Source organism: Podarcis gaigeae, assembly GCF_964106915.1.
Source record: "Podarcis gaigeae genome assembly, chromosome: 8".
NCBI lineage: Eukaryota > Metazoa > Chordata > Lepidosauria > Squamata > Lacertidae > Podarcis > Podarcis gaigeae.
This window is the reverse complement of record NC_139684.1, coordinates 11,048,454-11,074,165: the sequence shown is the minus strand read 5'-3', so window position 1 is coordinate 11,074,165 and position 25,712 is coordinate 11,048,454. Positions and strand designations below refer to the sequence as shown.

Below are 25,712 nucleotides of genomic sequence, written 5' to 3'. Positions count from 1 at the left end.
AAGCGAGATGAGCGCCGCAACCCCGTAGTTGCTTTTGACGGGACTTAACCTGCCTCCCAGTACATTTCCGAGCACAATTCAAAGTGTTGGTGCTGACCATTAAAGCCCTAAATGGCCTCGGTCCAGTATACCTGAAGGAGCGTCTCCACCTCCACTGTTCTGCCTGGACACTGGTCCAGCACCGAGGGCCTTCTGGCAGTTCCCTCACTGCGAGAAGCCAAGTTACAGGGAACCAGGCAGAGGGCCTTCTCGGTAGTGGCCCCTGCCCTGTGGAACGCCCTCCCACCAGATGTCAAAGAGAAAAACAACTACCAAACTTTTAGAAGACATCTGAAGGAAGCCCTGTTTAGGGAAGCTTTTAATGTTTAATAGGTTATTGTATTTTAATATTCCGTTGGAAGCCACCCAGAGTGGCTGGGGAAACCCAGCCAGATGGGCGGGGTAGAAATAATAAATTATTATTATTAACCGTCCAGCGATCCTTTACCTTCTTGCCACTCAGCCTCTATTAAAATTGTGTTTTTTCCCCCAATTTTTTTTTTGGGGTTTTCACAACATTATCAACAAACAAACACGTAAGACAAACAAACATAAATCATAGCCTTATTGAAAATTACACTTGTTTCCATTGTCAAGTGACTTCCTCGCTTCCCCGTGGTTGAATTTCATTGCATGTCCTTTTAACGGTTTTCCAAATCACAGTTCTTATAAATTTTAACTTCAACATCCTTAGAACTTCACATTATGAAATTAAACATATTAATTGGACACTTAAAATCCTGAGCCAATTAAGTATCTGCAAGCTGTTTTCAGTTAATTTAACTTAACATATTTAACGAAGTAATCATTAAATTTAATCCACAGCCTCCATTAAAATTTTAATCGCGACCTGGAAAAATAACATAACAGCAGAAACGCTGCAACTCTACAAACGACACCACCTTCGCCCCACTTTGGTCCTGCCCTGCACTTGGCGACGGAGCCGGACGTCGTGGCCGCCTCCTCCCGCCCCTTACCCCTAAGGTCTCCGCCCCGGGGGCGGGGCGACGCCGCGCTGGCGCAGCGCTGTCCCCGCCCACCTGCCCGTCCTTTTGCGACGGAGGGGCGGGGCGGGGCGTTCAAGAGGCGCTGCCGTAAACGCGGCGTCGCTTTGCGGCGTCTCTGAGGCGAGGCAGGCGGGCGAGCTGGGGCTCAGCCAGGCGGGCTCCGGATCCGCTCTGCCGTCCTTCGCGCGTTCGCTTCCCACCCGGCAACCCCTCGGCCGAGCGATGCTCCTGACGGTCTTCTGCCTGCGGCGCGACCGCTCCGAGCTCACCTTCTCGCTCCAGGTGGACGCCGACTTCGAGCTCCAGAACTTCCGCGCCCTCTGCGAGCTCGAGTCCGGCATCCCCGCCGCCGAGAGCCAGGTCAGCGCGCGCCCGGGAGGGGGAGGGGGAGGGGTGCGCGTGCCCGGGGCTGGGACATGAATAAAACTGAAGGGGGAGGGGGGAAATGAGGCGAGGCCAAAGGGGCACGTGTGTCTCTCTGTGTGTGCTCTCCCCCTCTTACTCCGAGTAGACCCTCTTTTAAAACGAGGGCGGCTTAATCAGGCCTCCCTTGCTTTTTAACCAACTTCGGGTTTAGCTGTGGTTCCTGCATTGCAAGGGGGGGGCGGGGGGTGCGCGACTAGATGACCCTAGTCGTCCCTGGTCCCTTTCAGCTCTTCAGGCCTATGGAAGGGTCTCCTCTTGAGTAGGGCTCACCGTTTGGATGCATGGGTCCGGCTTTCCCCAGCTGGGTGAATGGGGTCTTGACCCAGCAGGGTGTGTATTTCTCCCTCCCCCACCCTCCCATATATCTGCTTTCTTAAGGTTTTTAGTCATGTTTTATTTATTTTTAAATAATTATCCTGTGTGTAAGACACGTGCAAATCGCCTCTTTACATGTTGCACCATTTGCCTTTTAAACTGTAATTTGCTTTGGGCACCTTTGGCAAAAAAGTGGTATGTGAATATGGTATAGATAGTATGATTAGTATAGATAGTATGCTTAGTAAAGCAGTGGTGGGGATAGTTGTCTCCCTCCGAAAAGCTTCAGGGTGCCCAACCCCGTGGGTCATATCCATGTAAGTTCTACCAAGAGTAGACCCATTGAAGGGAATGGAGCAAAGTTACCCATGCCCATTTATTAAAATTGTGTCCACTCTGTGTAGGGTTAGCGTTGCCAAAGAAATCAACAGATTTCAGTGCCAAGCACAGTCCAAATAAGACACTAGCTCTTGTCAGACTTCTTTAAATGAATAAAGACTAACTCAGTCCAATTATTGTTAGTGGGCCTCCGCTGAGTAGGACCCACATTGGCTATACAACCAAATGGACAGTATCTGTCCAGTGTTAGCCACCTGTACTCAAGAGTAGATCCATTTGCATCTAATGGGGTGGGGTTGCTTCATAAGCCCATTATTGGCTTCAGTGTGGGCTATTCTCGAGTATGCCTAGCTAACATTGGATGGGTGTCTTCCAGGTGGATCAAAGCACCCTTTCCCAACCTGGAACTTTCTAGAGCAGTGGTGGCCAAACTTGGCCCTCCAGCTGTTTTGGGACTACAATTCCCATCATCCCTGGACACTGGTCCTATTAGCTAGGGAGGATGGGAGTTGTAATCCAAAAACAGCTGGAGGGCCAAGTTTGGCCACCACTGCTCTAGACATTGCTGGACTCCCATCAGTGATCCTGCATGACCAGGGAGCTGAAGGCCAGCAGCACCCGGGGGGGCTGTGGTTTCTCAGTCCCTGCGTTAAAAGAAGGAAAAATAGCATTGGAGGTAGCTAGGGCCAGTAAAAGCAAGTGGCATTGGTATTGTCAGACTCCCAATTCCCAGTGTGGCCAGTGATGGGGTGGTAGCCCAGCAACAACTTGTGCTCTGGTTGTGTAGGAGGCATCCTTGGTGGGGTGTGTGTTGGGTGCTGTGCTGCAGTTTGTATTGCAGCTGGCTCTGTTGGTGGCTCCTCATATTATGTGATAAAACTCTGCCTGGCTTTTCGTGAGAGACTGATAAAGGAGGCGGTGTCGGCGGTCTCTGCGTTCCACAGTGCAGCTTGTTAAAAGCAGAGTGGGAGAGGAAAGCCCTTGCCGAGCTCTCCTAGGAGCATCTTGCATCAGGGATTGGGGTGGGGCCCACTTCCTCCAGCTGTGGGTCTGTAAAAATGAAAGCAGCTTAAGCTGCTTTGGGCCAAGTCAACCGGTTTGCCCCAGTGTGCCTGACACAGACCATCAGCTGCTCTCATGCCTTGGTCTTTCGCAGCCCTACCTGGAGATCCTGGTGGAAAGTGAACATGGGACCTTCTGCATGCCAAGCAGGGGCTTTGCCACTAAGGTAGAGAGGCTAGGTTTTTAGGATTGTCTGTGTTTACCCTGGCACCTCTTTACTCTGGGCTTTGACCCTGTTCTTGTGATTGTAAATTGTTTAAAACAGTTTTTAATGTTGTGTTTTAAATAGTTGCAAATTGCCCTGGGTTCTTAGGGTGAAAGGCGAGTAGTAAATTTAAATAAATAATAATTCAGCTTAGAAGATAGTTATGCTGATCTGGCCCCTGTAACCACCCAGAGGAGTCTCCGTGGTGTGGTTCATGTTTCTCAGGAGTGCATCAGGCCCTACACACCTGAAAAGAATGAAGACCAACCAATGCCAGTGGGTCTTATCTGGAGTAGAGCTTAGTTGGAATCAACCTTATCCCATGGGAAGGTAGGGAGTCAAAAGGAGGACCTCATAGCTTGGAAGTCTCTTGCAGTCAACAGGACTTTGCAGGATGAGGCAACCGCCTGGCACAGAGGAGTGAGTGTCCGGCTCATCTTGGGTTGGCAACGTGAGGTCCTTCCCCGGACTCTTGCGCCAGAGTATCATGACCGTCTATTTTAAGATTGTGGGAAGCTGTGAATTCTCTCCCGCCTCCATAGCTAAACTGCTCCCTTCATGCAGGCAGTAAACATCATGGAGCAGTAAACACCGTGGACCTCCCAGATGGGCCCCCGGATCCTTGTCTCAGAGTAGGGAGCCCCCCTTGACACACAGGGCCTCCTTTTACGCCCCTTCTGTCCTGCCTCCTCAATCTCTCCCTGCCTCCTTCTCATATTGCACATTATGGACTGGTGATAGAAGGAAGCTGGAGGGGGGGGGGGAGATGTTCCCTCAGTGAAACATTGAGGGATCCAGCCCAGTCCATGCCGCCCTCTCAGAGAGCTGGCCAGGTGTCTTCTGGTACTGGAACCCCTTGCACTTACCTTTGCTGCGTTTCCTGGCGCCCCTCCCTTGACGGAGGTGGCTCCTGCCTCTGATAGAACTGGCTCACCCACAATCCTTTGTGCCAGTTGGGCAAGATTGCTCAGGCTTGTGGGCGGCTCTGGAGGAGCTGCTTTTGAATTCCCATCTTGCACTGTGAATGACGCATCCCATAGTAGAGGTGTGCACGACTATTGCCAACTCCTAATGGTATCTTGGGACTGGGAGGAGAAGCGACTTGCTCCAAAGAACTCCCTGCTCCGCGCCAGGCTGGCTGGTGTAAGTAGTGTGTGTTTCATAACCTGGATCAGTTCAGAGAAGAGCCCCTGACTTGGCTGCTTTTGTGAACTGTTTGAGTCAAGTGTGGCTCTTTTGCTCCTGGGCTGTCTTTGTCTAGGGCTGTGCCATGGGATGTCAAAACTATAAGTTGGAAAGCGAAAGTGATACTTACCTGCCTAAGGCTTTGTGTGGGGAATTCAGCAAAGCCCTCTCTCCCTCCTCCATCAAGCCTGCTCTTTCGCTGACATGGCATTTTCTTGCCACCTCTTGTCTGCCTTGAAAGTGTTTAGTTGCAAAGCTGTCATAAGGCGCTCACCTGATAGCCAGCAGTCCTGTGTTTCAGTGTTAACTCTCAGGCCACTGACTTCCAGTGCAGGTTTCATGAAGCAAAGCAAGATAACGATAGCATTATCTGTGGTTTTGAGTGTGGTTGCGCAGGGAAATGTGGAAGGAGTTCCCCCCGCAAATGCCAGGTTTCTTATAATAATTAATTTTTAAATATATTTATACCCCGTCTATCCAGCTGGGTTGCAGCTTCCAACACATATAAAAACATAATAAAACGTCAAACATTAAAAAACTTCCTGATACAGGACTGCCTTCGGGTGTCTTCTAAAAGTTGTGTAGTTCTTTATCTCCTTGACATCTGATTGGAGGGTATTCCACAGGGGAAAACATTGTGTCACATGTCCTGAATCAGTCCAAAGCACAGCACAAGCCCCCAGTCCTCATTCTTCTGACACCCTGTTGGCTAGCAAAAGTGAGGCAAGCTGAGTCTGTCCTGCTTAAGGCCTGGTCCTCACAGATCCCTCTGGGGATCTTCCATCCTGTGTGTGTCCGGGCAGCAGTGGAGTGTGGACATATATTCTCTCGTGTCTGAGCTTTCTTGGCAGTCCTTTTCTCCTAGTCAGATGTGGTGAGTTGTTTATTAACCAGCCTTCCCTTGTCTCCCAGATTGTTTATGCAGAGCAGCCCCTGACTGACAACCACCGGTCGCTGGCTTCTTACGGCTTGAAAGATGGTGACGTGGTGATCCTGCAGCAAGTGGAGAATGCGGGGGTGCGGCCCCCAGCCCCATTTCCCGGTGAGGAAGGCTCCCTCTTCACCCCACCCTGTCCCTGGCAGACTTCTCCGTGGTCTGGCTGTCCACAGGACTCAGGTCACATTGAGCCTAGGAGTCTGTTGATTCTCTAACCATTTAATTTTGCTGCTGTTGTAAACAAAATCTGCCCCTTTCCCCTTATGGGGTATCCAAGAGCCCCGTATAGAGTCCTTACGTGGGTTCCCTATTGGTAGGAGAAAATAACAGAGGCCAACCAGAGAATATTGAGAAGCAAAGCAGCTAGTAAGCCTGATCTTTATTTAAGCTGTTGTAACAGGGTGTTCCTGTTCCTGCAGGAGGATGGAGTAGGACCCAGAACAAAGGTGTGCCTGCCCTTATATAGACATTTTAAATTCCCTGCCCTAGAGCTCAAGACCACCCCTCCATACATCATACCTACATCACAGAAAAGGTGGTCTACAACAGAAATTTGAATGCTGTTGTTTTTCCTGTCTGCCAGTTTATCTGATAATGCCTTATCTGATTGCCTTTCCTGGTAGTCTGCCCATTCCTTTGAAATGGTGATTACCCAATTCCTGCCCTCCCTCCTTGCAGAGAAAACATTTGGTCAGTTTGGGAGTCAAAATGGTTTCAGGGCGGTCTTCCTGTGCTGCTCCAGACATGTGGTCCACATATCTATGTTTGTGCTTGGTTGGTACATTTATGAACATTCATTTTATATATATATGAGATCTTAATTTTTTTATTGCACTGTCTTAAATAACGGTTTCATTAAAAGGTTTCTGAGCCAGTGTGTCTTACTGTTAACCAGAAGTTTGGTGGTTCGAGCCCACCCAGGGGCAGCTGTGGGTGGGATTCCTGCATTCTATAACTCTATGAAACTGTGGGCTGAGCCAGCCTCTTCCTCTTGTCCTGCTTTGGGAAACTGCCTTCTGCTCACCGCTGTTCCTACTGCTCCACTCTTGAGCATTGCGTCCTTGTCATGCTCTGCACATGCTGAGACCGTAAGGACACTTGTGAGCTTCCTCTTCCCTGGAGCCGGCCATTGCTTGCCCAGGAAATTCCTCGTGGCAGCGGCTGCTGTGATCCCGGAGCTACCATTGCTGTGTCTCTTGACTGGATCTTCATATGTCTAAAGGGCTGTCACATGGAAGATGGAGCAAGCTTGTTTTCTGCTGCTCCAGAGGGCAGGACCTGAACCAATGGGTTCAAGTTACAAGAAAGGAGAGTCTAGCTAAACGTCAGGAAAAACATTCTGGCAGGGAGAGCTGTTTGGCAGTGGACCAAACACTCTCAGAAGGGCGTGGACTCTCCTACATAGCAGGACTTTAGGCACAGGTTGGATGGCCATCCTGTCCATGATTATTTCACTGTGGTTTCTGCATTTCCGGGGGTTGGATTAGATGACCATTGGGGGTCCCTTCTAGCTTTACAATTCTGTGATTCTATTATTTTGTCAACCTGCTGAACTACATTGTGGAGGCTGGATTCTTGGCATGGCTCTGTGTGTGTGTGTGTGTGTGTGTGTGTGTGTGCATAGCTGTCATTCCCCTTTTTTTAAGGGAAATTCCCTTATTCCAAATAGGATTCCTTGCAAAAAAAAGGGAAACGTTGACAGCTATGGTATATGTGTGTATCAGAGGGGATTGGGCCTTGGGGTCGTCGCCCCGCCCCCCCAGGGTAAAAATCACCAGGGCTAGTATGAACTGTTCTGTTAATTCCCCTCTGCCTAGGTTTGCCCAGGATAGACTTCAGCAGCATCACGGTTCCTGGGACTTCAGGCCAGCCTCCCCAGCTGCCCTCACTGGCACCCCCAGCGCAGCAGCCCTCCTCGCAGCCCAGCCCGTCTCCTCCCGAGTTCCCCTCCCCACCGCAGGGCTTGGACAACCCGGCGCTGTTGAGAGACATGTTGCTGGCCAATCCCCACGAGCTTTCCCTGCTGAAGGAGCGCAACCCACCTCTAGCAGAGGCTCTGCTTAGCGGAGACCTGGGTGAGTATCTCCCCTGGCGTGGGGCGTTTGTGCCGGAGGAGAAGAAACCCTCTGGATTCTTTGGGGTGACTTGCTGGAAGGCTGCAAGGACGGGCAGAAGAATGGGTGCTTTAGCCACATGGCTGCGCTCAAATGGCTGGGTGGGTGCATGGTTTGACTTCCTGGTTTTTGCACTATCCCAGACTGACGAGGATTTGGGGAGAGGAGGGAAGTGAGGAGTGTTTGGAAAGAAACTGGAGCTGGGTGGTGCAAGTGGAGCTCTTCGTGAGCTGTCAAGGCGTGCCACAGAAACGCTAGCTGTGGCTGCCAGTCGCTATTGTATCCCCCCCCCCAATTTTTTTTATTAGTTTTCCAAGTTTATAACAAACGGGGGAAAAACAAGAAGAAACAAACAAACATTTATCATGGCTATAATAATTCCACTTTTGTTAACGTTGTTAAGTGTCTTCCTCGAATCCCTCTGGCTGAGTTTCCATATAAATCATTGTAGCAGTTTTCCAAAACTATTTTCACATAAAATTTACTTAGTCAATTAACATATTTCTTTCTTTTCATTTTAACTTTAAGCATATTATTCTATAACATCCGATATTTAAATCCTAGGTCAATCTGATACTTGCAAGTAATTCTATTTAAATTATCTTAACATATTTAGCTAAATAGTCTTTAAATTTCTTCCATTCCTCCTGGTGCTCCTCCTCCTGCCAGTCGCTATTGTAAATGTCTTTCCTTACTCTAGAGAAGTTCACCCGGGTGCTTGTAGAGCAGCAGCAAGATCGAGCCCGCCGGGAGCAGGAGAGGATCCGCCTGTTCTCCGCCGACCCTTTTGATCTTGAGGCTCAGGCCAAGATCGAAGAGGACATTAGGTAGGCAAAGGTCTGGGAGCCACCCCTGGGGGTGCAAGTGGCTTGTCGGTTTCAAACCTGGAGCAAACGTAGTGCAGATTTGTTGCCTCCTGGCTGAGCCTTCTCTGAACTCCTGCGCCTCCCTGACCTCTAAGGAGGTGGGGGACAACAGGTATCTTCAAACCCACATCTGTTGGGTTTATGAGGAAGAGCTGTAGCTCAATGGCAGAGTGTCTGCCTTGCAAACTGAAGGTCCCAGGTTCAGCTCCTAATGCCATTTCCAGGTAGGTTTGGGAAGAGACTACCTGCCTGCAACCCTGGACAGCTGCTGCCTGTCAGTGCAGACTGTAGTGAGCTAGATGGACCCAAGGGTCTGACTTGGTACAGAGCAGGTGGGAAAGAATCTCAGGCAGCATCTCTACACATGCATGCACACAGAGAGCTAACCTGTGAAGTATCTTGGGGGCCCTGCACAAGGCCAGGCCTGCTGCGTTGCTGTGGGTCAGCCCTGTTGTCAGCTTCACCTTCTGACCCAGGGGGGTTGCTCTGCCTCTGCTTCTGGCATGGAGCATGTGGCAGTTAGCCCAATCCATGGTGCTGGCGGTTAATGCTTGCCCTTCACCCGTGTATTGATGTTGGATCCAGGCAGCAGAACATCGAGGAGAACATGACGATCGCCATGGAGGAGGCCCCGGAGAGCTTTGGCCAGGTGGTGATGCTCTACATCAACTGCAAAGTCAACGGCCACCCTGTGAAAGCCTTTGTGGACTCAGGTGAGTTAGGCTAAGAGACAGCAACTGGCCCAAGGTCACCCACTGAGCGAGGATTGAATCTTGGCTTCCTGGATCCTAGTCCCACATGCTAACCGCTATGCCAAACTTGCTCTTGTCACCCAACAAGACATTGGGCTGCTTCCAGTGCTGGGTCTACTCTTGAGTAAACCTCTGTTGGTTACAACCCCTTGCCTTGGTCCTGTGCACTTAATGCTAAATTTCTGCTGTGCTTCTGAGAGAGCCTTGCCCCCAGAGGCAAATGTCCCCATAATGGGGAGGGTATTGCCCCCATAATGGGGAGGGTATGGGGCAGCCGTCCCTTTTGCTCCCTGGGAAGAGGTTGGGTGTGCCTTTTAACACCGGCTGCTGTATTTCTGGCAGGGGCACAGATGACCATCATGAGCCAAGCGTGCGCAGAGAGGTGCAACATCATGCGGCTGGTGGACCGGAGGTGGGCAGGCATTGCCAAAGGCGTGGGGACCCAGAAGATCATTGGCAGGGTCCACCTGGGTAAGGGCGGCAGATTCCTTGCCGCTGGCTGGCAGGGCAGGGAGGGTGGGGAGCTCCCTGCTTCCAGAGCCAGAGTCGAGGCTGCCGCAGGCAGCACAAAGTGGAACTCTTATCCCACAGGAGGCAGTGATGACCGCCAACTTGCAGTGAGCATGAGCTAGATTGACAGAGGAGGGTAGAGGCTCTGTGTTCCCTCTGCTGTCAGAGGCAGGAAATTTATTTTATTATTATTATTATTTATTGAATTTATATACCACCCCGTACCCGGAGGTCTCAGGGAGGTTCACAGAATAAAATCAAAATATAAAACTTCAAAATGCACAATCAAAATAAAAACAACAACCGAATAACCTCCCCCCCCCATAAATCGCATTTTAAAACACCATAGGATCCTCACAACATTTAACAAACTTGGACAGAAGCTACTTGTTGGAAAGGCCATGGTCTCAGATATGTCTGCAGTGATATTTATGAAATGTTGCTCTGAATGTTTATGAAATGCCTCTGAGTGCCAGTGGCTGGGAATCACAATTGGGGAAGAGTTGTTCTTGTGCTTGAATCCTGCTTGTGGATGGCCACTGGGAGAACAGGGTGCTGGACTTGGGTGGGAATTCTAGCCTGATGCTGCTTCGGGCAGCTGCTTACGTTAATCCGACTTGTCATGGCCAACAGCTAGAACAATGAAGTTATTTGAATTGGATTGGTTTGGTTAATATGCCAGTCTCTCTTCTCTCCTCCCCACCCCAACCTGCTTTAGCTCAGGTCCAGATTGAAGGAGATTTCCTGCCTTGTTCGTTCTCCATCCTGGAGGAGCAGCCCATGGATATGCTCCTGGGACTGGACATGCTGAAGAGGCACCAGGTGAGGCTGGCAAAGGGGGCCGCATCCTCTGAAATGTGTTTGTGTGAGTGGTCTTTGCCCAGCAGCTTCTAGCTTTTTAAAAAAAGAAATACAGTGGTACCTCGGGTTACAGACGCTTTGGGTTACAAACTCCGCTAAGCAGGAAGTGGTTGCTTCAGGTTAAGAACTTTGCCCCAGGATAAGAATGAAAATTGTGCAGCAGCGGGAGGCCCCATTAGCGAAAGCACACCTCAGGTTAAGAACTATTTCAGGTTAAGAACGGACCTCTGGAACGAATTAAGTTCTTAACCCGAGGTACCACTGTATGTTCAATAGGTTTTTTTTAAGCGTCATACAGAAATCCTGCAAATTAACTGCTATCAGGATTTGATAGCAGTATACATAGTCCATAAACAATTGAGGACCGCTTCGAAGGAAGAAGTTCCCACCAAAGAAGAACGGATAAGTAAGGTGATGGACTATGTAGAATTGGCAAAGTTAACAGCCAGAATAAGAGAATCTAACAATGATTGTTTTGTGGAAGTATGGAAGCCCTTTTAGGACTACTTAAGGAGATATTATAGTTCAGTGACCTCGCGTGCAGGATTTGAATTATGAGCCACAGAAGGAATTGGAGAATACAGTATTGATGTGTTGGCATAAGAAATAGAATGCAGTGAGCAGCAGAGGGGGGAGAAATTAAAACCCCATGGAAAATGGGATGGGAAGTAGAGAAAAGACAAAATCATTATGTTAATATTTTTTGAAAATTCAATAGGAATTTATTATAAGAAAAATAAAATTATTTTTGTTCACTGTCCCAACAAAAACAAATATAAAATAAAGCCAAATAATTAAGCCACAGGTATGTGACTGCGAGGAAGGTTGCAACTGGAACTACTTGTGGCATAGACATAATGGTGAAACAAGATGGTTAAAAACCATGGGCTCTATATTATACTGAGGGAAGGTAACTGAATGGATTCAGGGCATTTGAATGCTTTAGCTGTCACATTCATTTGTAGGGCATTGGCCATCTACCCTGTTTTTCCCTGGGTGCTTTTGAAGCTGTCTGGCATTAGGGCATTGCCTGCAGTTGAGAGCAATGAAGCTCCCCTGGTGTCCCCTAACCAGGATCTCTGCTCCTTCCCACCCACCACCAGTGTTCCATAGACCTCAAGAAGAACGTGCTGGTGATTGGCACTACCGGCTCCCAGACGACCTTCCTGCCGGAGGGGGAGCTCCCCGAGTGTGCAAGGTTGGCCTACGGGGCGGGGCGAGAGGACGTGCGGCCCGAGGAGATCGCAGACCAGGAGCTGGCAGAAGCCATACAGAAGTCCGTCGACGAAGCAGGTACGGCAAGGATACGCAAGGTGGAGTGGCAAGACACCTCCTTGGCATGCCAAAGGGCCCCAGGCCCAGTCCCTGGAATCTCTAGCTGTAGGGCTGGGAGAGCCCCTCCCTGCTTGCTGTCCTGGAGAGCTGCTGCCAGCCAGTGTAGGTCAGTGCTGAGCTAGATGGGCCCAAGGTTCTGGCTCCACATAAGGTGGTTCCCTCTGTGTTTCTGTCGACAGAAGCCTCCCTCGTTTCCCCTTTGCCAATCTGGCTGGCCGTTTTTGTGCAAGCCACTGCAAAGGCCGAGACCGAGAGGAGTTGTAGTCTGAAGCTCTTGGAGATCACCAAGCTGGTTTAATAGCATGCCAAGCCTAGAGGCTTCTTCCTTACACCTCCTAGGGATGGTGCCTGTGACTTTTTAATTTGTTAATCTATTAAACCCTTATTAACCTAACCAGTTAATCAGTTGAAAGTTGCAGAACCCCGTTTGCTTAGAAATTTTATAGAAGGATCCGCAGTTACCTTTGTAACCCACTTGCCAAGGAGCGCGGTGGTGGTTTAGCCTTGCAGCAACCCAGTGAGGTAGCCTCGGCTGCAAGACATTGGCTTTCCCAAGGCTCCCCAGTGAATGATGAACCCAGGCCCAAGGCTGCCTTCCTGGCCACTGAGCTTTGTTGGCTGCTCAACCAATAAGACTGGGAAGGCACCAGAGGCCCCTTCCTGCTCTCTGTGGGCCCTGCTTCCACCTTGGTCCCAAAGCAGGATTGTCCCCTCCTCACAAGCCTGGCTAGGTGTCCTCCATAGCAGCAGAACAGCACACACAGAATCATAGGATAGAACTGGAGAGTTGGAAAGGACCCAAGGGGTCATTGTGGCCCAGCCCCTCTTGCAAAGCTAAGTATATTGAAGTAAGGTAAAAGTAAAGGGACCCCTGACCATTAGGTCCAGTCATGGCCAACTCTGGGGTTGCGGCGCTCATCTCGCTTCCGGGTCATGTGGCCAGCATGTCTAAGCCACTTCTGGCAAACCAGAGCAGCACACAAAAATGCCGTTTACCTTCCCGCCGGAGTGGTACCTATTTATCTACTTGCACTTTGACGTGCTTTCGAACTGCTAGGTTGGCAGGAGCAGGGACCGAGCAACGGGAGCTCACCCCGTCGCGGGGTTTCGAACCGCCGACCCTCTGATCGGCAAGTCCTAGGCTCTGTGGTTTAACCTACAGCGCCACCCGCGTCCCATATTGAAGTAAAGCTAGGACAAAATATAGCCCGGTAAAATGCAAGGGCCTTGACTGACGTTTTCACCCACCTCCCCACCACCACCTCTGGATACGTTAGTTGCAGTTGCCCGAGACATCCGAGTCAGAAGAGAGGAGGAGAGGAGACTGCGGAGGGAGCGTCGCCTGTCTTCGGGAGCCTCTGCCCGCTACAGGACCTCCCAGTGCGTCATCTTCTAACGCCTGGCACTCCCCTCACCCAGGCCTTACACAGCTTGGATAAAACAGCGTGCCAGGGGAATTGCTTTGTACTCCAGTCCTGACATTAAAAGCCTCCCGTTCCAACACGTCTAGCTCAGTCTCGAGTTTTGTTCGGAGACCCCTGGCCCACCTCGAGGAGAGACAGGAGTGCTTAGGAGGGCAGGGAGTGGGGCAGGCAGCCTTCATGCCTGTCTCGATGAAGCAACAGCTTTGCTGTTCCTCCACCTTCTCTCCCTTTTCTCTGCCAGGCTATTTTTCCCCATCCCCCAGTGCTTCTGCCCGGGCATCTGAGTGGGCAGACCCCTCTGCTCCTTACTAGTGGCTGCTGTGATTTTGTGGCATTATAATTCTTTACCTGAAATGCACCAGGATTTTTGGTGTTTCAGGAAAAGGAGGGTGGCCCTTTGTTTAGGAGCTAGGGGCTTGGAGTAGTGGTGGGTTCTAACATTCCCCACTACTCCACAGCACATTCATAGAATCATAGAATCATAGAGTTGGAAGAGACCACAAGGGCCATTGAGTCCAACCCCCTGCCAAGCAGGAAACGCCATCAGAGCACTCCTGACATATGGTTGTCAAGCCTCTGCTTAAAGACCTCCAAAGAAGGAGACTCCACCACACTCCTTGGCAGCAAATTCCACTGTCGAACAGCTCTTACTGTCAGGAAGTTCTTCCTAATGTTGAGGTGGAATCTTCTTTCTTGTAGTTTGGAACCATTGCTCTGTGTCCGCTTCTCTGGAGCAGCAGAAAACAACCTTTCTCCATTCAGTCTTGTAAAACTGAACCATGCCTGTCTGGTTGCCATGTGGGGTGATGTGGAAAGCCTTTGACCACGTTCTCGCCCACAGCAGTGAAACGCAGCTTAGATGCTCTTTCCAGAAGCTAATGTTTGTTTACCTACGAGATCACCTGATAGGCTTTTTCTCACGTGCCACATAAACCCTGGAACATGCCCAAGAGCCCGGGCTGAGGCCTCTGTGGGGCCCAAGGGCTTGTGGCAAAGGGGCAGAGAAAGAAGGCTTCAGCAGCTGGCAAGCTGATGCAGATCATCCTCAGCCACTGGCCCTGCAAGCAGGGACTAGACATCCCAAGAACATCTGGAGGGAATTTAGGGCAGTGCAAGCAGTTGCGCTGCACAGAGCGCCCAGCCTAGGGGGCACAAAGTAACAACAACAACACCACCCATATTTATATGGGAACCTACTGAGAGGGGGCAGATAGGGCTTGTCTACCTGGGAAGGTAGCCCATCTAGGAGAAGGAAACCTTGGATCCAAAACCTCCACTGGATATTTGTGGGAGAAGGAGAGGCTAAGGAGTAAACAGAAATCCGGAGTGGAGTCCCTAAGGCAGTTGGATGGCGCCTTGTCAGCCTCCTTCCAGCAACTCCTGCAAGCCAAGCTGGTGCCAGATGTATTGCTCTGCTTTCCTTTGGACCACCATCAGCGAGGCCAAGAGCAGCGGGGTTTTGTCATCTGGGGAGCCCAGGACTCCCAGACACACACTGTCTAGGCTTGCATCCCAGGGAGGTCTCTTTGGTGCTGCTAACACCTGACCTCACTCCCAGAGGCGCACTGCATTGTCTCTTGAGACAGACAGGTGCCAACAACAAGATTGCCTTACCCCATATATGCCCGCATGACAACTTTGATCGGCTGAACTGGCGTTATTACAGATGCCATTTCTACATTTGTAAGAAATCCATCTGTTAGTGTGTTATCTGAGCTCTCTCAAACTCTTTATTTTTGTTAATTTTTCTTAGTGTGATACTGTTACTGTTTTATTATTTTTTTTGTAAACCGCTTTGAGGTTTTTGTTTTACAATCAAGCTGTATATAAATTATGAAATAAAAAATAAAAACAGCACTTGATAACCCCGGGAAGACGTGGAGTCACTCCTTGTGACGCCCACTGTCACTTTTCTGCCTTGAAAATCTTTAGCAAAGGAAAGCTTGCATTCCATTCTTGAGTTACGCATTTGATAACTGTTCCTCCATGTTCCCCATCCAATGATGCTGCTGTCCTGCACACCTCCCCACCCCCTGCAAGTCTGGCCATCCTGAATTACTTTTAAAATACCGCATTTTCTGCTCTATAAGACGCACTTTTCCCCTCCTAAAAAGTAAGGGGAAATGTGTGTGTGTCTTACGGAGCGGCTTCACGGGCTACCCCCTAGTGCTGAGCTACTGCACAGTGCTCCCTCTCGCTGTTCTAGCTTCTGGCTTAGCTGCGCAAAGCCTCTGCAGGGGAGCCTTCATCCCGCTGCCCTGCGGAGGCTTCGTGCAGCTATCCTGGCTTTTGCGGAAGGTGGGGGAAGGGACAGAGCGCGTGGCCCTTCCCCCACCTCCCAGAAAAGCTCCCAAGAGCCGCTCCCTCTTCGCTCAGGAGGCTTCTTATTTCTTGTTTTCCTCCCCTAATAACTTATGGTCGTGTGCATCTTATAGAGCAAAAAGTACGGTGTTCCCCCCACCCCGCAGAGGCAATGTTGGAGGCCTCCTCCCTCTCTAGTTCTTGAGCCCTCCTTGGTTTTGTTGGTTTGCGGCAGATGATGGAGCTGTGGCCCCCCTCCCTAGGGAGCAGCTGGGGCAGTGCCTGCGCAGGGTTCGCAAGCCCTACCTTATCACTTGAGCTGATTGAGTCAACTAGAGCCAGGAAGAAATTCTGAAGAGGTAGCGCAGAGGAGATCTTAAGGCAGCCAGAGAGTCCCTTCCTCGCAGAGCATCAAGATCTGGATGGCAGGGAGGCAGAGAGGAACCCAGTGCTCAGGCTCAGAAAGTGGCCCAGAAGCGGCTGACCAGTAGCATGCAGTGCCAAAAATCAATGCTAGTTGAGAATAGAAGACAAGAGCCCCACCAGCGCCCATCCACACCAGACCTCGACTGGAGAGCAAGCGGACGGTTCTTGACCCGTTCTAAAAAGCAATTCAGTGTGCATTGTGAGGCTAAGATAGCTGAGGATCGTTCCTGGAAGAAGTCCCAGCCGTGAGGAGCTGCTAAGTTGCATGCAGGAATGGGAGGGGACAGGAAAGCAGACCATGACATGAGGACCCACACGAGGGCTGCAAGCCACCTCCTGAGTCGTGGTGCATGTGCGTGTGTGCTAACCCGAGTTTGGTGTGTTTGTCTCCTAATCCAAACAGAACGCCAGAAGCCTTGATGCATGTTGTGTGGGGTTTGCTGCCGCTGGAGTGGGCCACAGACCAGGTATTCCACCGAGCTCTTCCATCTCCTTGACGGGGGTTGCAGGGGTGGGGACTTTAAAGGAGCTCCTGCCTACTCTGGCATCCTCCCTGGTCGGCGTGGAGCAGGCTCTTGGATCTTCCCAGCGTCTGCTGCAGAGAGAAGAGAACTGCAGAGGGGGCATATTTGTGTGGATGGGCTCGATTCAGACACTTGAGTGCAGTAGTTTTGGGTGGTGCCTGGAGCTGAACACTCAACACCACTCTCTGAGGGATTAACTCACCACTGGCCAGACTTGGCCTCTTTTTTTTTGGATGTTCACCCCAGAACCGATAAGTGGGGGGAAGTGCATGAGTTTTGTTTCGTTCGGTCTCCGGGGAGTTTCTCAGGTGAGTAGATGCAAAGCGGACCTCAGAACCATCTGCTTGTTTAAGACTGTTTGCCAAATAACTCAAGTCGAAAATGCAGTGTCATTTCTTTTTATTTTAGCTAGCAAAACTTTTAACGCCTTTTGCTGTGCGATTGATTATCTCACAAGACTGACTAACCAGCAAGCAGGAGGCTCATATCCAGATCTGTAATTTCAGGAGCTTAGATGACCCCCGAGCTCAAACCTAACAGGTTGCCTAGTGCTGAGCAAATCAGCCTGGCTGCTTTTAATACACCTGTCTTTCAAGACGATTTCAAGCTGCTTGAAATAAAATATATTTTAAAACATGGCCAGGCTACTTTACCACTCAACCCCCTCTCCTTTTTTCACCCTGGGAAAGAGGAAAAATACCCAGTTTGGGATATTTATAGCCTACTCTTAAAACGTTAGCGAGAATGTTGGTTTCACTAATTGCATCTTGTTGGAGCATGGGGGGGAAACAGTGAAACCTGTAGCTTTGTGGTCACTCTTGATTCTCAGCCTTATTTATATGTTGTATCTCTGCCAAAGCAGTATGGGCAGCTTCCTGCCAAAAGGGCAAGAAGTGGGCAGAGGACGAAGATATCTGGTGCTTGTTTGGGTGCCAGCTGTTGGTTTCATGCTGCATAATAATAATAATAATAATGACAGGTGAGGTGACTGCTTGATGGAGGCAGCTCTGACAGAAGCCAAGTGGCCCTTTGTCCCAAACCAACCCAGTGGAATCTCAGACTCATAGAATTATAGTGTGGGGAAGGGGCCAGACTGGTCGTCTAGTCCAACCCCCTGCGAGGCAAGGGCAAAGGCTGCCCCTGCCTCTCTTCCCCCAGTGTTACTATACTTGGGGTGTGGGTGGAAAAACAGGAGCCTTGCCTAGTGGTTACTAACCTTGGTGGTTCCTTTCTACTTTCACAGTCGGAGGCAATTCGGATATGAATATTAGTGGCTGGAAAGCACACGTAAAAAGAGAGTGTTCTTGCACTCAGGTCCTGCTTTTGGGCTTCCCATTGGGGCACCTGGTTGAGCACTGTGAAGATTAGATGGGCCTGATCCAGCCTCCAGGCATTTCTTAACAGCACCCTGAGTGCATATCCCAAAGCAAGTCCCGGTGACGCAAGCAAATAGGCTGTACCCCCTGAAGGTTTTATATGCACTCCCAGAATGTATCAAAGGGAGAATCTCATTCCATTTCTCTCTCACTCCCACCCCCCTTTCTCCTCTCCCCTTTATACAGAGAATAGTGATAAAGAAACTACCTCACTAGAAATGCCATCGCTACCAACTTCTGATGGGACAAAACGTCCAGTCCGTTTTCCAGAGATGGGTCCGAAGGCCGGCGACCTGGCAAGCCAATTGCTTGACCGTTCAGTCTCTGCGCCTTCTGTTTTCTCCCACGAGGGCAGCCAGGATGAGACTCTTAGCCCCAAGGCGGCCAAGTCCATGGACTCTCTTCTTGAATGCCCAACCAATTTGGAAGGCAAAGAGCCGCTTCTGTCTCCTCCAAACCATACTGCTTCTGCCAATTCCGATGATTCCCCGGCTGAAAAAACTGGAACGGGATCCCGTCCTCATTCACAGGACCGAGAGCCAGTTGCTCATGGCAGCCTGCAGAAGCCCAGTGCTGAAGACTATCCCCTTGGTCTGGCGCCTGCTGTTGAAGGAGAGGGAGGAAGCCACTTGCTGGGCATTTGTGGGTGGCCAAAGGATCTGGACAGACCCTTCCCTTCAGAGCAGCAGGAAGGGAAACAAACACATAAGCTTCAATTAGACCTCCAGGCACTTGAAACCCTTGGAAATGAGCAGCCTCTGGGTGTGCAGAGGGTACCAGATAACCAGGAGCCTCTCTGCGAGATGGCTGTTTCCCCATCCCCTGCTGATGGAGAGCAGAGCCCTGAGAACACCCCCATGGAAAGGGAGGTGGGGTTTTCTGCAGGGGAGGGAAGGAGCTCAGAGAGCCTGCCGCCCGAACACCCTGCAGTGGGAGCCACCCAGGACCCTTCAGATCCACAGAGCTCCCTTGGGCTGGCTGCTGTGAGCTCAGAATGGGCCATGATGGAGGTGGAATGGGCCAAGCGAGTTGACTCCACTCTGACCACTGATTTGATGCAGCCAGGAAATGCATTTTTTGAATCAGATACACCCGCCACCCCTCCCAGTGGCCAACTGACCGATCAGGCGGAAGACCAGCACGTCTCCCTCTCCTCTGCCTTAAAGGAGCTTCACCAACTTCTTGCTGTCAGTTGCAAAGGGGAGTTAAGTGTTCCTTGGCATGAAGACACCAGCCCGTCCGCGTCTGCCCCTGAAGAGCAAACGGCAGGTGGGGAGATCTTTAAAGAGGAACACGGATGTGCACGCCTTGAGAGCCAGGATGTGGAACTCCCCATCCCTGAAAGTGCAGGGATACAAGTGTCCATTGACGTCCAGGAGGCCCACAGGTTGGCTGTGACGTCCGAACGGGAGGCTCTGGTCATCCAAGGATCTTCTACTTTGAGCCCATCCCTCTCCCTGAGCCCATCGGCAGCTTCTGCTCAGCTTCCGCACTGTGAATGTTCTGAAAGCCAGCCTCCTCATTTAATTCTGGGTGGTGAAACTTTGGAGCAGGGCCAGCGTCACAGCATGGGTCAAGATGCATCTCTGAGCTCTCAGAGTTCTTTCCCGGAAGAAAGTGGACCACCAGGCACCTTAAATGAAGGTGCTTTGGGGCCACTCAATGAGCCAACTGGCCCCTTGCTGCCTCTAGGCTTCCCAGATCTCGTGCCCCCCTGGCCCTCTGTTTTCCCTGCTGCAGACATTGATCAGATTGTGGGGGCCGGCTTTACACCCCAGGAAGCTGGTGAGGCTTTGGAGCATGCCGGCGGAAATGCAGACCTTGCCCTCCTCATTTTGCTAGCCAAGAATATAGTCGTTCCTACGTAATCGTGGCAGGAAGACGGCCTGGCTTGCTGGCCTGTACTCCCCCGCCCCCCAAAAAAATCTCTATCTCGACTACATAGAATATTCTGCTTTGATGATTGAGCCACACTTTTTTTTCTTAAAAAGGAGAAAAGAGAGAATATCATTTATTTTCAGCCAAAGTATCTTCTGTCTTGTTTTCCCTTGTTGAATTTAGGCATTTTAAAAGGAGCAAAGCATTGGTAATGTATCAGCACAGTAGCTTTTTATGATGATGATGATTATGATGATGATTAAGGCAATGTATAATGGAATAAAGTCTTTATTTAAATAACCTGTTTTTAAAAGAAGAGGCCAAACTTAAGAGGCGAGAAAGCTGTAGAATGTAGTCCCTCTTCTTCAGCAAATCCCTCAGAAACAGGCGTGGCAGGAGGATCTCTGCTCTCTGGGCTATCCTTCGCCTCCATGGGGTTGATGCTCACAGGGGCTGCAGAACCTTGGGTGCTTAGCAAGCAGCAGAGTGTCACAATGGGGTGCTTTATGCAGCTTTGCAAGGAGGGGTGGGCAAGCCAGGGCCAGCTCCAGAAGCTGAGGAGGTGAGCTCATGAGTTTGCCATGACCCTGGCAGAAGCATCTCCACTTCCCCAAGAATGCCACCATCCATGCTCTGCATGGAGCGGGTGTGGTGATCAGAAAGGTCCCTGAGAGAATACTCCATTTGCATGCTCTTAGGCTGGTTAAGGAGAAGCCCCTAAATCTGTCGCAGCCAGTAGAATGGTAAGGGCCACCCCTGCAAGCTTGACTGTTGGGTTGGATTCCTGCTGCCGTATCTTGCGCAGTCAGGCTGGCAACCTAGAAGCAGGAACAGTGCTTTATTCCCCCTAAAAAAATGTTTAGGGATACTCTCATTTTGACTCGAGAAAATCACCATTTTATAGTTCAGATCTGGGAAAAATAAATGCAGTAAATGGACAAAAGTACAAAGATTCACAAAATGTTTAGGGGGGTGTACCCCTGTATCCCCCCAGAATAAAAACACTGAGCAGGAATAACCACTGAGGCCCAGGGGCTGAACCCAAATCTTGTCAGTAGAGTTGTCCATTTTGAAACGCTCTTTCCCTTCCCCCTATTTTTAAATTTATTTATTTATTGTTTGGGCCTCTCCTGGTGTGTGTTTGGCTTCAAGGGGGAGGGCTAGAATGTGGTGCTGTTGGGTTGTCAACCAGTTCTGAAGGTGCCCCGAAGTTAGCACGGTGGGAGATGATGACATTTGGGCCCCAATGGGTGTGTATGTGTAAACCTCTCACATTCCAATGTGAGGAACCCAGAAACCTTTTTCTCCAGCAGGCATCCCCTCTTGAAATGGCTTTTAGGTACATCAGGTATCACGTTTGCCATGGGAATGCCATACACGGAGACCCAAGCCAGGGGGCTCAGCTTTATATTTTTCAGGCCCTGCAAAATCCTGAAACTGTCTTTGTTGCATCTGAAAAGAGACTCAGGTTTAAACTAGTGAATTCTCTGCCGTTCTGGGTACTCTGCAGCTTGAGTGTTTCATTGTGTAACTATCTTGCTGCACTGTCCAGTACAGTACTCTGTTTACATTGTAATGGCAATTATCTAGTTCCCAGTGGACCAAAATGGTGCATGGCTACATTGGGGTTTGAAAAGCAATGAGCAATTGGGAGTGTGGTTTTTTTTTGCACTGAGTGAACCAAGCTCTCATTGGAACCACACAGCTAAGAGAATATTTTGCAAAGAAAATAAATGGTGGAGACAGGGAAGAAAACGTTCCTGGAGGATCATGAAAATGTCTGAGTCCACCGCTGAAAAGATGGGTGAGATGTGTCAGACTTAATCAGGCTGGACTGTCCTGGGTACAAAGCAATATTGAGACGGCACTAGGAGAGAGAAGGAAAAGAACGGACACCCTCTTTTCAACAATACCCCAATCTAACCACCCCATTATTCTGTTCCTTCTATCATTCAGACATTACAGATTCGCTTTATGGCAGAGAGCAGACCCAAAGCAAAACATGCCCCCTTTTGTTCTGCTCCCTGCCTCACCAGGAACCTGTGTGTGTGGAGTGTCACTAGAACTGATAGGAATGACAATTGGCTTTCATATTTTTCAAAGGGCAGCTGTGTTGCTTTGTCCTGTGGTTCTTGACACAACCCGAGATCTCTTCATTAGGGCTTAAACCTAATCAAAGCTCCAATTGTAGGTGTGAGCTGGGACCTGAAAGAAAGAATTGGGCTGCAAGTCTGCATAATATTTCTGTTCCATCTTCATAATGGCATAGGGGGATTCTTTTGTCATACCCAGGGACATCTTTGCCTCCTCTTCATCTCTTCCTCCGGTAAAGAGGGAAATCCTTACAAAGGCTTTTAGAGTGGAAACCTAGTCCAGGGTGGGGGGAGAGAATTCCACGCTAGGGATTATTTGGAAAGAGATTGAAAATAAAACTGCCGAAGTTGTGATTCTATGGAATGCTGGGCACAGTTCTGTTTTCCTCGTCTCCAATGGGCTATTGTGAAGCTGCAAAAAGGGCAACCCAAAATGTGTGGTGTTGGTAGTTCTATCTCAGAACAGTAGAACCCCACAGGGTCGTCCGTTGAATGGTGAGAGGGCAGACAAAAGCAGGTATTTATTCACACAGCGCATGGTGGAACTGTGGAATTCACTGCTGAAAGGTGTAGTGTTGGCTACCAGCCTGGGCTGCCTTAAAAGGGGGAGTGGGCAAATTCAGGGAGGATGCTAGCCATGAAGGCTATGTTGTGCCCGTGCTGTCAGGAGGCACCAATGCTTCTGAGATACCAGTTGCTGGGGTGGTGGGACAATGGGGAGAGTGAGGTTGTCTTCACTTCCTGTTGGGATGCCTGGTTGGCCACTGAGAGAACAGGTGCTGGACTATGCTGGGCTCCCTCTGGGGTGATCCAGCTTCAGGGCTGCTCTTATGGGCTTCAGTTGCAACTACCATTTTTTTCCTCCTGTAAGAACCTGCTGTGCGATGTTTTGGACTACAACTTGCTTCAGCCCTAGAAGACTTAAAGGATGTCTTCTACCCAAAGCTGGAAGCTATTACTTCCCCTTTGCCATTAAGGGCTGCCTCCTTTAATACAAGAGATGGTCTTGGGGTAGGCAATTGGAGGCCTGGCCCTACACTGACCGGCAGCAGCTGTCCAGGGTTTCAGACACAGGAAATTCCCGGCTGCAGATGCCTTCAGGAATTAAAGCTGCAGCCTTCAATGTGTAAAGCAGGTGTTCTGCCACTGAGCACATTTCTGATGGTGACTCTCGGGCCTGAGCGGTTTTGCCCATCTCTGAGCTGGCACAAAACCCAAGGTCTCCTAGGTGGCTATTTGGGGCTCCAAACTGCCCTTTGGTTCATGTCAGTGTTGGGGCAGAGCTGGTGGGAATCTTGAGCTGATTATATTTTACTTTTTTAATATAAAAAAAACCCTCATATTTTGGGAAACCTTGAGCCCCTCAGGGCTGGGTTGGCTTTAACTAAAAAATTTGGGAAGCTTACCCCACTAATGGATTTGCCTGTTTTTCATAGGAAATCTGCTTCAGCCATAGGTAAGAATTCTGAATTCTGAGGCAGATGAATGTTGTTGCAGTTCAAAACATCTGGAGGGCACCCAGGTAGAATAGGCTGCTTTAGTCTATATAGGGTACCTCTTTTAGAAATACAGTTGCCCCCATTAACAAGCAACGGTGTCTGCAAATTTGTAAGAGAAGTTTTGGACGAGTTTGGGTAGCTTCCCTACAAAAGAGTGTTGGCAAACATCTTTATTTAAATAATGATCTGAGAGGTTGCCAGAGCCGCCACCACCCATTCATGATAATAATTTGCAGAAGATGGTGGACAGCTTACCAAGGTGGGGCCTTTTTCACAAGAGGATGCATGACCTCATCTGAAACTTAGCATGCCACAGGGATACTTCTGAAGCACAGCTTTCCAAATTGTGTGTCGCGACACGTTAGTATGTTGGCTGCATTGTGTAGGTGTGTTGTGCAAATGCTCCTCCTGGGGCTGGAAAGGGGCCCGTTTAACCTCTGGTTTGCTAGTAAAACTGAATTACTGTGTCGTGAAATGATGCGTGTCTAAAAAGTCTGGCCCCAACATGAAAAGTTTGGAAAGCTCTGCTCTAGTGTATGGGCCAAGATGGAGAAAATGTCCAATGCCTGTCTGGATACAAAATCATAGAAATGTAGAGCTGGAAAGCTGAAGCTTCCCTGACAGATGTCCATCCAACCTCTGTTTAAAAACCTCCAATGAAGGAATTTCTGTAAACCTTCCAAAGGAGTTGCTGTTGGAACAGCTATTACTGTGAGAAAGTTCTCCCTAATGTTTAGTTCTTGCATAAGAACATAAACCCTGTGTGATAGATGCTGAACAGAGGAAAGGTGCTGCATCCAACGTTAGCCCTACTCGAAGTAGGCCCATTGAGATGAATGAACGCACCTAACTTGGGCCCAGTAATTTCAGTGTGTCCATTCTTGAGTAGAACTTGTCTGTCCTTGAGCTCAGGCTTTTTCCAGTGGTCTGGGCCTCTCAGGAATCCTCAATCTGTTTTGCTTCAATGCACCCTTCTGGGCTATAAACTTATTTGTTTGGGCTGGGTTGTTCTTGCCACCGACAGCTTCAGCATTGTGGGAGCATTTGGAGTTTTGTTGCTGTTTTTCTGATCAAGCTATGTTTTCTGTTACTGCCACTGGCAGCCAACTTTTGGTTTATTTGGGTTTTTTTTAATACTTGGGGATAAACAATCAGAAGAAAAACATGTAAAAACATTTTTAAAAATAAAAACAAAGTTTTATCATAATGGTTGTTGGGATTTTTTCCTCCCTTTCTCACTAAAAAACACCTGGAACATAGCTGGGAGAGCTGGGGGGGGGGGGCTCATCCAATGAAGCTGAATGTTGGAGAAAAATTGGGACAAACGAGAAGGACATCTTCACAAAGCACATAATTAAGCTGTGGAACGCACTGCTGCAGGATTTAGTGAGTGCTGAATTGGATGTCTTTAATAATAATAAATTTTATTTACACCCCAGCCAGAGCCGGGGTCAGGGCGGCTAACACCAGTAAAATTACAGTAAAAACATAATAGGGGGGAAAACCAATTTAAAATACAGGCTAAAATGCAATTTAAAATGCAGCCTCATTTTAAATGTAGCCCATATATCAAAACCAAAAAGGGAGGGAAACATAAGGGTCAGACTGAGTCCAAACCAAAGGCCAGGCGGAACAGCTCTGTCTTGCAGGCCCTGCAGAAAGATGTCAAGTCCCGCAGGGCCCTAGTCTCTTGTGACAGAGCGTTCCACCAAGTCGGGGCCAGTACTGAAAAGGCCCTGGCCCTAGTTGAGACCAATCTAACCACCTTGCGACCTGGGACCTCCAAAATGATGTCATTTGTGGACCTTAAGCTCCTCCGCGGGGCATAGCAGGAGAGGCGGTCCCGTAGGTATGTGGGTCCTAGGCCGCATAGGGCTTTAAAGGTCAAAACCAGCACCTTAAACCTGACCCTGTACTCCACCGGGAGCCTGCGCTGTTGGTAAAGCACTGGATGAATGTGATCCCGCGGCAAGGGCCCCGTAAGGAGCCTCGCTGTGGCATTCTGCACCCGCTGGAGTTTCTGGGTCAGCTTCAAGGGCAAGTTACAATAATCAAGCTCGGAGGTGACCATCGAATGGATCACTGTGGCCAGATCAGGGCAAGAAAGGGCTTTAAAAGGGGCTTAGACAAAACCATAGAGGAGGATGTGGATATCTTACCTCTGCTATCAGAAGCAGGGTGAATATCTGTTGCTGGCGGAGCATAAGCCAGAGAGGGGTTGGCGAGAGAGCACCAATA

At 49.6% G+C, this 25,712-nt stretch overlaps 1 protein-coding gene and 1 long non-coding RNA gene across 5 annotated transcripts; one reads left to right on the top strand and one right to left on the bottom strand.

The window, feature by feature from the left end:
• Nucleotides 1-1,104: 1,104 nt before the first annotated feature.
• Nucleotides 1,105-24,681, top strand: DDI2 (DNA damage inducible 1 homolog 2). Of its 4 annotated transcripts, XM_083750185.1 has the most exons (10): nucleotides 1,105-1,406; nucleotides 5,491-5,620; nucleotides 7,333-7,590; nucleotides 8,330-8,456; nucleotides 9,081-9,208; nucleotides 9,590-9,718; nucleotides 10,476-10,579; nucleotides 11,722-11,911; nucleotides 16,508-16,571; nucleotides 18,191-24,681. In XM_083750185.1, the coding sequence occupies exons 1-9, from the start codon at nucleotides 1,269-1,271 to the stop codon at nucleotides 16,522-16,524; spliced, it is 1,221 nt and encodes a 406-aa protein (XP_083606311.1). In that variant the 5' UTR covers nucleotides 1,105-1,268; the 3' UTR covers nucleotides 16,525-16,571; nucleotides 18,191-24,681. The 4 variants fall into 4 exon arrangements, with proteins under 4 accessions (XP_083606311.1, XP_083606308.1, XP_083606310.1 ...); XM_083750182.1 differs by lacking the exon at nucleotides 16,508-16,571 and having other exon boundaries at nucleotides 1,126-1,406; XM_083750184.1 differs by lacking the exons at nucleotides 16,508-16,571; nucleotides 18,191-24,681 and adding an exon at nucleotides 13,237-13,456 and having other exon boundaries at nucleotides 1,127-1,406.
• Nucleotides 13,584-16,508, bottom strand: LOC310849745. Its single transcript, XR_014567045.1, has 3 exons — nucleotides 15,839-16,508; nucleotides 14,123-15,455; nucleotides 13,584-13,827 (listed from the first exon to the last, which is right to left on the bottom strand). It is a non-coding gene; the product is annotated as an uncharacterized lncRNA (long non-coding RNA).
• Nucleotides 24,682-25,712: the final 1,031 nt, after the last annotated feature.

Excerpts from the sequence above, each read along its gene's own strand:
- DDI2 (XM_083750182.1), top strand. The coding sequence starts at position 1,269 with ATGCTCCTGACGGTCTTCTGCCTGCGGCGCGACCGCTCCGAGCTCACC. Across the intron at positions 9,209-9,589 it reads GAAAGCCTTTGTGGACTCAG|GGGCACAGATGACCATCATG; the intron begins GTGAGTTAGGCT and ends TATTTCTGGCAG. Across the intron at positions 10,580-11,721 it reads ACATGCTGAAGAGGCACCAG|TGTTCCATAGACCTCAAGAA; the intron begins GTGAGGCTGGCA and ends ACCCACCACCAG.